At 33.4% G+C, this 11,140-nt stretch overlaps 1 protein-coding gene across 1 annotated transcript in view; it reads left to right on the top strand.

The window, feature by feature from the left end:
* Positions 1 to 227: 227 nt before the first annotated feature.
* The window catches only part of LOC106875980 (mitoferrin-1), a 29,693-nt gene continuing 18,780 nt past the window's right edge, over positions 228 to 11,140 (top strand). Inside the window, exon 1 of the mRNA XM_014924323.2 lies at positions 228 to 859. Within this exon, the coding sequence (XP_014779809.1) occupies positions 659 to 859 (201 nt within the window). The 5' untranslated portion in view covers positions 228 to 658. The remainder of the gene's footprint in view (positions 860 to 11,140) is intronic.

Below are 11,140 nucleotides of genomic sequence, written 5' to 3'. Positions count from 1 at the left end.
TAAAATAAAACAGAGACGCACAGGGGAGAAGTTAAGAGAACCAAACTTTATTTGAGCTTACAATGGTATTATATTACCGACTTTAAAAAAAATAAATAAACGAAACATTTATTGCGAATTAACAACAAAAATGCAAAAGTTGACAAATCTCCTCTACGAAGGACGTGCTTAACCGGAAGTTAAATAAATCATACGCATGCCTAATGTGCGCTTAACTCCTCCCTCCTCACACAGTCAACCAACCTAACTTCTCCCCTTTACTTTCTCCATGCCAGTCCTTTACCAACCCGGTGGAGTCGTTGGTATCGATGTTATTCTTTCGCGAGAAACACTCGAACAGGATATATGCTAATTTCAGTGGTGGTTTAAGAATAGTCCAATGAGCGTCTTCATTCACTTTATGACAGCACCACACTCTAATTTTGGTCGTTTCTAAAGTCACTTTTCTCGGAAAGGTAAAAAAGATAAAACGCAAAACAAAATTATATATATATATTATTCCAAAATGTTTTTTTACCACACTCTTATTCGGAATATAAGTGTTAAACAACAGAGATTAAGGTAGAAGCCGATCATTCTTTCTTTCCTTCTACCTTTCTCTCTGACTATTCTATTACAAACTCTGAACGAATGAAGATTGTCTTTATTATCAATTGAGATGCTGGTTGATGACAGTGGAGGTGGAGGTGTTGTTGTCAACAGCTCCTCTCCGACACCGTCTTTGGCATATTTGCAAAGGGCCGACGACAACCCCTATGAAGCGTTACCGTCATCTGCCAGAAATGTGACTCACATGATGGCAGGTGCTGCTGCCGGGATTTTGGAGCACACCGTTATGTACCCGATCGACTGTATCAAAGTATGTACCTCAACTTTTCTCTCTCTCTTTCACATGCACTCTCATCAAGACATCCTACCTGTTAATCAGATTCCACTCTTGCAAAGAATTCTTACAGCTTTTCGCCCCATTCACCTATTCCATAGATTACTAATTCACACCGGTCTGTTATTATAACTTTAGTTAACCTTTAATTCTCAGTTATTTTACCAACTAACGGATGACATTTCCTCCGTATCTACTGTGACTTGGACACGTTTTCACCCACGTTCCATCATCTCTTTTTCTTAGTATGTTCTTCAAAGTTTACTATACCATAAAGGATCTTGATTTCTGTACGAATAAGGCCTTGTTATCGTATTAAATCAACGTGTATTACTTTCACTTATTCAGGTTTATTGTAATAGTTTTAACGGCTAACGGTATTAGTGTGCCGGTATTATTACAAGCCCACTTTTATTGCATATTGCATGCTTGTATTGTAATTCAATATTCTTTGTACAATGATATATAGATATGATTTTCCCCGCCACATGGTTAACACCTATGAAGGTCGTCCTTGATGTTTCGGTCACTGACTTAAAAGTTTTCTATTTAGAATCGCACTTAATTTCCCGATTGCAGCGCCAATTGCTTTGTCTAGATTGGTTAAACCATTTCGACCTTCACTAAGGTTGAAGTGTTTAGTTAACTGTTAGTATTAGATAACTAAACAACAAAAATATCGGTAAAATGGCTGCACTATTCTCATAACAAACTAGTCAAATGTGTCTCCAAGTGATTTGATGGAGGTTATTTGCTGTTGAAAGCTGAGTTAATTATATCCATTCCAACTACCTTCCTACTTAGTTTACATGTGCCAGTAGTTAATAACTAGGTGTGTTTATAGTCAAATGTGTTAGAAATATCTTTATCACTATTAAGTTTTAGTTTGTTTTGACATAACAATAATTCCAACCGAAAATCTCATGTCCCTTTACTCTGATCGATAGAAACAACAGTTTAACTTATAGTGTTGTTATTTTTTATTGTCTGCTTCATCGAAATAGACATTTCTGTATCCCCTCTTATTTTGTTCCTCAACTGCGTATTCGGCGATTCTGTGTAATAAACAATATAGTTGATTGTCCATTTCATTAGTGTTTGATAGATATGAAATAATAATAAAAGATGTTTACTAAGCAGTTTATCTTACAGTAGCGGCTTGTGCCTATATTAGAAATCAATATTCTCAAGTTTACAAACACATGATCCTTGCTAGATTCTGTAAGTCTGTTATATAACATGAACACGTATTCAATAATATATATCTACACATCCAAGAATTTAATGTCTAGTGACAACAGTTGGAAATCGAGCAGTAATTAACATTTTTAATCTACATAAACATTTAACTTTTGAAAAAATTATTTTTAATGTAAGGGATGTTAGAACTGAATGTTCAAGACTTGTAAACGTGAGTTGAGTTTCTCTTAGCACCACGTGGGGCGCTGTTTTACGCACTATTTTCTCGATAGATTTTCTGAACTAAATTTGTTCGTAAAATTCATTTTGGAGATTAATTGCTTGAATTCTTCTCAGAATTGATATTAAGCTGAGCTTATTTTTTAAAACGTCTGAAAGAAAACTGTATAAAATAGTGATGTTAATGTGTACACACTGGCTGGTTACCAGGCGTGACTACTCGATATTCCGGACGCCATTATATACATGTGTATGTACGTATGAGTGTGTGTGTGTATATATATATATATTGTGTGGGTATGATGCTTATGTTAACCCCTGATCAATTGCTATCATTTTGTTACGTAACTTAGTTAAATCACGTTTCCACGTTTGATGTACACTTGATGAATATTTTTCTCGACATGTCAAAAACAAAAACAAGATTTCGTCTCCGTTAGACATTTCAAGGAGACAATCAAACATTTGCCACTTCAGCTCATTCTCTCTCACACACACACACATATTATGTATGTGTATGTGTAATCGTATTAGCCAAATCAATAGAACATGCTCCGAGTAGAATTTATTGTTTAATTGTTGACTTGGTTAATACGATTGGATATGAAACAACGGTTTAAAAATTATCAGTAGACCTAATTTTGTTATTGTTGAGTCTCAAGTCAGCCTTGATCGAGTAGACCCACGATCAAAGGCGTGTCGGCCTTGACCAGCCTGTATTTTTGTATATCCAGTAATTCATTAACCGGTGTCTTTAATTCTCTAATAAGACTGTAAGGTCTGATTTGAGGGAAACTTCGCTGATATTTTTTAGGGACTGAGTGACTGTCTCGTGCTGTGGTTCTCGATCGGGGTCCATATAAGATTGTGTTGTTATCTGCAATGAATTGGTTATACTTCTATAACACACAAAATATTTAACAATTTTCTGAATACAGTTCCTAATAATATTTAATTATAAAAAAATATGATGGGATTTTTTGAACACCGAATGACTAGGAGTAGAATAATGTGAGTAAAATAATCGAGGATCAAAGTGATCCAAAAGTATAAAAAAAAAAAAAAATGATTGAGAAACACTGATCTAGAGGCCTCTTGGAGTTCTTTCTTTAAGTCAACCATAATTGAACAGAACTTTGATAAATTACTTTCCGACCTTGATCATCTCGTCTTTTAAGGGTATATATGCTTTTCTCTTTTTATGATGACGGAATGTGATTCGTGGGCAGTTTGCTATTTCTAACAAACCAAACGGCCTGGCAGAGGTGTCTCCGTTGTCTCATTTAGAAACGACGTGACCTCTCACTATTACGTTTTGAGTTGGAATTTAGTCGGTTTTGACTATTAATGCCGATAAAACAAACAGCTACATTAGGTTACATTAAAACAGATCTCGGTGACTGCACTCCTACATCTAAGTGAACGTATAAATGTGTGGCGTTTTGCTTACTGGTTAAATTCATTCATTAAAAGCTTACGACTTTCGAAAGTTATACTTAATTCAAGGCAAAAAAAGGTTCTATGAAACTTATTTCGTGCTTAAAATCTGAAATTGGTGCAGGCCTCAAGTTATTAGATGATCTGCTCAGTGACTACGGGAATATTTCGCAATCAACTTTTCTTTCATTTAAATGTTCTTATACATTGCATAACACTGGGAACGACTTGTTTTGTTTTTAACAACTCGCAAAGGAATTCTTTCGATTATACTCCCTCTCGTCATACTGATTAAAATTAGTATTTCTCGTGTCATCCTTCGGGTTCACAAAATTTGCCTTCGGATCAGTCGTTTGGAATACTCATTAAACTTGATGCGAACTTTTAAAAAGTTTTTTTTTTCTTTCTCACGAATTAATTTGTCGGTAATCGATAGTGAACGTCAAAAATAAAGTTTCTCGTGAATTAGGATGATTATTTTCGCTCGTTGTTGCCATAAGAAGCTAACTTGTCAAACTGTATTTTGTTAGGCTTTTCTCATTTAGATCTTTGTGAACAAACAACAGTAATTGTTACCTTGTTTTAGCATATGTATTGGGATAGACTTTTGTCATAAGTCGAGGCACAGACAATTTAGTGGCACGAGTTAAGAAAAAAGATCTTGCCAATCCGAAAACTTAATGACAATGCTTAGTGTGTGTGGTGAGTACCCTGGTTTTTAGATTAGGCACACTATCCTTGCGTCTCGTTAAGAAGTACTAGGAAAGGCATCCATCCTTACCACAGTCTGCCTTAAAAAAAATCCGTTCAACCCTATACCGCATGGAGAAAAGTGGACGTAAACATGTTATATAAGAATTTTACGATCAAGAAGGCGAATTACAATGACCTTTTTGTGCTCACGGTTTGTAACAGACCATGTCTTTCTTTTGCTAGGCTCAAATCTCATTTGCGAACCCATGAAAAACAAACTTCCACCAACTATTCTGCTTCTATGTCTGTACACACCTTTCAGTGCAATGTATGCCAAAAGGGCTGCAAATCTAATGGAGGCCTCAAATGATATTTTAAGATCCACAAAGATCGGAACTTAACTAAAGCTCTCGGTGGTCCAAATCGGATATGCAGTCAATGTGGGTGTCTTTTCAAAACACTGGTTTAAAAAGCCACATTAGATGCCATGATGGTTCTAAAGTGTAGGTACAAGAGGTGGTCAAACTCTGTATAAGGAGTAGACAACCACTATATATATATATATATATATATATATATATATATATATATATATATATACACACACATAGATAGTTCCAATAATAATGAGTAGAGGCGCAGTCGATTGAAGTTGCTCCAACATTGTGCGTTTTTTATAACAATTCTGAAAGTGAAAGTTGACGTCGATTTGGAATGATAACCATAATTGTGTGATATCTCAGTGTAAACAGTCCCAGTCCCATAGCCTGTTTTCGAAATACGCAATCTGTTTTCTCATGTCATTGATATCTATCTTATTGATTGATAATTGATTGATCGATCGATAGATAGATAACATTTACCCATAGCGTTACCAATAAGTAGTTATTAGAGCTAATTATTATATAGATGTGTGTGGTGTGAATATCACTCACCGCCGATACATTAGCATACTCCAATTAATTAGTTTTTCTTACGAAAAAAACTCTATTAATGTATGAATGAATATGTGTGATAGGTTTGAAAGTTGATAAAAGTTCAGTGTTTCACTCATACTACATCAACTTCCGACTAAAGGGGAGACTATAAACTTCTCTACACTAAGCAACAGGGAGTGTCTTTCACAAAAGATGCATTGTTAAAATTTTACTCGTTCATTCATCTTTATCTGACTGCTACATTTTACTATACTGTATTGGTATTATTTGTTCTGTTTATTATATAATCCGGAGTTTCTTTCATTAGTCAATCACTTTTTGTTTACTCAGTTCTCATTATTATTTATCAATGTAATTATTAGTATTTAGTTTGAGCACATATTGCGATTGCTACATATATATATATATATATATATATATATATATATATATGTATGTATGTATGTATGTATGTATGGGTAATATTTACTATTCAGGAAAAAAATGTGAATGTTTGGTATTTCAAATTTTAAGTGATTTTGTAAACCCACCTGTTGTCTAAATATATTAGCTTTGTAGACTCAATTTACAGAAATTGATCACAGAACTAAGTTACTATAAGTTGTCAGATTTCAGAAGCTTTATATACTTATTTGGTTGTTACACTGGATTTTCTTGTTTACTTCTTAAAAAGACATCTTTCATAAGTCAATATTTGCTTCGACTGTATTATCAGTGTTATATTTATTTCGTTGAGTTACATCAGACATCTTACTTGGGATATATTTGAAGGAAACTTTTAAAACTGTTTACGAGAACAATGTAAAATTTTAGTGCATGATTTGAACTTATATTACCAGCAGTTAATCTGTAACGTAGTTACAATAAAATAAAAGATTGGTAATAAAAGGAAGCCGTTCAGCTGACCTATTCAATGTATAAATTAATCAATGTATACGTATTTATAACAAAAGTATAGAAACAATCCATACAACTGTCATAAAATGGAGACGAAAAGCAGCGTGAATTTTATAATTGTTGGTGTGTGTGTTAATTTGTTTGAATATTGTGGAATGTTTATTAAATATTTTCAAACAAGGTTAGGGTAATCTACTGGATGGATCTGCTATTGTTTTTAAAAGAATTTATAGACTACAGATAAATGGATGATGGGTGTTATTTTTATCCACAGGTCAGTCTTGATTTTAAGCAAATCTGTGGTCAATGACACCCCAGCCATGACCTTCTTGTTAATTTTCTAGACATATTTAGTACTATATTATCTAATGTGTCTTTCTTCTGTAAGATAGAAAGGAAGATTTAGCTGCTATTTCTAGCAGCTAAATCGAGTGATTGCGTATGGAGTTCTCGCTTTCGAAATTTGTTGTCTTTGTTTTTTAAATTTTTAAATATAAAGTATTGAATGAAGTGTTTGGAATGATTTAAATGTTATTTTTTTTTATTATTTAAAGTGGTTATTGATTTATGTTGTGTATGTAACTTTGTCTAGTAGCTGAGTGACTGATTATGAAGACTTGGTTCCATTCATAGCCTACTGTAGGTATAGATAGATGCATTGACAAACCATCTCTATTAGGAATGTCTCTGGACAGCTTAAATATTTTCATCATTTGGGGTTCTGCTTCTTTATAGGATTTCCAAAGATGAAAAAGTTGACTTATTTATTAAGCTGATGACAAAAGGTTGTAACACCAACTTTACTGTTTTGAATTGGGGGAGCAAGACAGCTGAAAGAGTTAATGTTAATCTTCAGTTATAATCCAAAATATATTGGGAAGATGTAATTCTTGAGAGAAAGCCGGAATATTTAACCCATGGTTTTATAGATATCTGTTGGTGTGTAGAAAGAGTTCTATAGAATTTGTTGATAGTAATATACAAAGCAAACCAGTTGAGTTGAGTGGAGTGGTGGCCAGGAGTATCTGTTATGATAGAGATTGATGTGTTATTTCAAATTTTAGTTCAGTTCTTTAATGTGGAAAGGACGGAAAACACCCGATTCTTATAGTGTGACTTAAATATACTTTCGAATCTATGTTCTTCTAGATGAAATAATAATGATTATTGTAATCATATATTATGTGCTGAATTATTCAGTGGTATACATTTGATTAGCTGTTCACATCTCTTGAAGAGAACCTAGAACAAACATCGTTGAAACCGTTGATGTTTCAGAAATACCAAAGGTCAAATTCATTATGTAATGGTAACGATTCAAAGAAAATAATTCTACATTGAGTTTGACTGCCTGTCAGGTAGGCTGTTATACATAAATATAGTTCACTAGTACTTGGTGTATATTCTTGATTCTTGATCAAGATAGATCTTAGTCTAACACCATGAAAGATCAAGAATCAGTTATATTTATAAAATGTAAATAAATGTTATCTTTGGTAGGTTTTCATCTCTACATAAGCCAATGAAGCAGTTAAGTATTTTGGTCAATAAAATTTCATGAAGTTGTCTCTGTACTCAGTGAAATGAATAGGTACACAAAATGCAGTAGGATCTCTGGCAGGCTGACAGAACTAAGCTTATAAAAGTGATATATGTACCAGTGTAGTCAGTAGTAATATCGTTAATAAACTGCTCAGCTAACTTGCTAGAAACAGTTGATGGTTCCTGTTAGCTAGTTATCTAATTACTACTGGAGGTGGCTGCAATGAGTTGTAGCTAGAGTAAGAAACGAAAGAAAAAGTTTAGGGAGTTGCTGGCAACAAAGGTTTTCTCTCTTGGCAAAAAGTAGACAGTAAGAAGTGTAATGCTGCATGGTAAGTGAGCCATGAGCATTTAATGCAGAGGTGGGGGGGAATAGTTGGTTGTGCAATGTTAACTTGCATGACAAGCAGAATACAAGTTATCTGAGAAAGTGGCAGAATATTAAAGACTGATGAATGCAAGAGTGTTGGAATGGATAAGAAGTACTGGGTGAAAAAGCACTGTGTTCTGCAATGATTAGGATGGGAGATAAGGATGGGAGATAAGGATGCATGTAGACTTGCTCAAATCATGCCAGTATAAAGAAATAGGTATTAAATAATAAACAATGAAGATATAATAATTCATCCATCTATATGAATTTGAAGAGCCATATTTACAAAAAACTTAAAATTATTGGAGCATATCAAATGATGCAAATGCGTTTATTGACAAGTTCATTGATTTGATGATTGAAAATAAGGAAGTCAATGATCTTAGTTTATACGCAAATACATTTTTATTGATACAGTATTTATGTAAAGTGCAAAACTTGTGTCCTATTTTATACAATATCCTACTTATACATATTTCATATCAGAATCAGTAACATACTAATTAATGTTCCTGTTACTACTGATAATTGTATTTTCCCCAAAATTAAACATGGTTGTGTTGTCAAAACAGTTTCATTACAAAATGTACTCCAAAAAAAGTGCTATGTTGTCATGAATGTACTTAGTGTCATATTGACACGAGGCTGGTAAAAATCCTGACCTAATTTTATGGTTTGTACCAGATCTCAAGTTCACTTTAAATAAAAAACAACGTATCTCTTAAGAAATCCCTTATCTCAGTTCACTAATAGTTTGAGTTAGATTTGCTCAAACCTTTTATTATTATTATTATGATTACTCTATAGTTATCTCCAGATTAGGGTGGAAGAGAGACCACCATGTATGGCAGTATTTTTTAAAAAACTCCTCCCTCTGCCTCCTCCTCCTGTTATATATACATCTCTTACCTATGTGAGAAATGGTTACAGTGTCTCAGTACTTGAACTATAATTTTTCTGCAGCTAGTGAATATTACACTAAAGTATTATGTAAAACAAGAAAGTTTGCTCCCAAACCACATGCTTCTGGGTTCAGTCCCACTGTGTGGCTCTTTGGGCAAGTGTCTTCTTCATATGTGTGTCTGTTTGTCTCCCACCACTGCTTGAAAACCAATGTTGGTTTGTTTACATTCCTCTAACTTAGTGGTTTGGCATAAAAGTCTGATAAAATACCTGTCTTTAAAAAAAAAAAAAGAAGTACGGGTTTGATTCATTCAACTAAAACCCTTCAAGGCAGTTCCCCAATGTGGCTCACTGTTAATGACTGAAGCAAGTAAATTATAAAAGATAAAAGAATTGATATTATGTCCTATAACTTATAGTCTCTTTATATTAAAAAAAATACTGATGATGCCTTGTGCTTTCTTGTATTGAATATTTATCTGCATCATGTTTTAATGTATAATTTCAGTACTAAACTAAGTAATTTAAAATGTCTATGGTTTGTTGTTAATATAATTATAATTTTCCAAGTAATTAATTGTACATGTGTAAATGGTTTGGTGGATATGAAAAAAAATAAAAGTTCCTAGTTTGAATCTAATCTGCGATTATGAACACATCTAGAGATAAAACACCTGATTACAATCACCAATCACATCATAATGATGTAAATATTCATTCTAACGATTAGGTTGAATAGTCTAATAAAATTGTAATCTTACTAAGTGACTTCTGAGAAACTGTAAAAGTGTGAGTCAGCAATAAAAGAGTAACCACTTTTGTTGCAGTGTGATGTACTGGTCAATTTTTGTTTACTCTCTAGTAAAATACTGATATGGGTTTGTATACTTGAGAGTAAGATTTATGTCCCTTTTATAGTTCTACCTTTTAGACTCAAGTCAAGTAGTGTGATTGTAATAACCAACTATTATACCCCATTCCAAAATATAAAAGTATGATTTCTAATTATATTAAAATTCATTAATAAACTTATCTCTTTGGTATTTAAACCTGCCATATCTGGCCCAAATATTCTACCCGTTTGTCTGTTCAGCTCTGGCCTCTCACACTTACCCTGCAATGTCATTCTCAATATAAACCATCATAATGTGATTACTACAAAATATATGTCTTGATTGCTACAAGAAATCTTGAAGCTATGAGATAATGCATGATTAATTTTAAAAGAATATGATTATGTAGGCATTGCGTATGACAGGATAATCTGAATGCTAGAGAGTTAAATGAAAGTAAGAGTGTGATTTTTTTTTTTTATGGATATATATGTAACTCATACATACACGAACATGTAAGGATGAAGGATTGGGAGAATTGTTAAAAGTGTCAGACAAAATGCCTTGTATTTGTTCTGACTTTTTGCTGAGCCCAAATTCTTTGGAGATCCACTTCGTTTTTCATTCTTTTTTTTTTTAGGTGGGTGGTCTATAAAGTCCCAATCATGTACCAAGGTTAATTTAATCGATTTCCAATCTATATCAACCTGCAATGAACTAGCATGGTACAGTAGACTCCAAATCTCTGCCCAACCATTGGGCTCTGATGACTAGCCGGAGTACCATCACATATTGTCTATCTGCAATAAACTTTATTACTGCCAACACACACACACACACACACACATCCTATCATTCACATACATGCACCACTTTCTCTAAAATTAGACCCCTGTTAAAAATAGGATCAGGAAAAGAAATTGTTGAATATCTGATTTTAGAAAAAAAAGATGTCTCTTTCTTTGCTAAAGAGAAGTGAAAAGTCAACCTAATTTTTACACTCCTATCTGAGCTTTATGTTGACTAGTTTAATGTTAGAGCAATAAATTGCAAGTTAAATTATTCTTAAACTGTTGAGTTTATGGGAACAACAAGTTGCAGTTTATTTAAGTCTCTTCAAATTCCTGACATCATTGTCATCATGGTATGGTTTCTATGGCTGGATGCCCTTTCTATCACCAACAACTGCATTTCCAAGACTCACAAGAGAGTGTCATCTTGG

Source organism: Octopus bimaculoides, chromosome 2 (genome assembly GCF_001194135.2).
Source record: "Octopus bimaculoides isolate UCB-OBI-ISO-001 chromosome 2, ASM119413v2, whole genome shotgun sequence".
Taxonomy (NCBI): Eukaryota; Metazoa; Mollusca; class Cephalopoda; order Octopoda; family Octopodidae; genus Octopus; species Octopus bimaculoides.
This window is presented reverse-complemented; position numbering and strand designations above follow the sequence as displayed.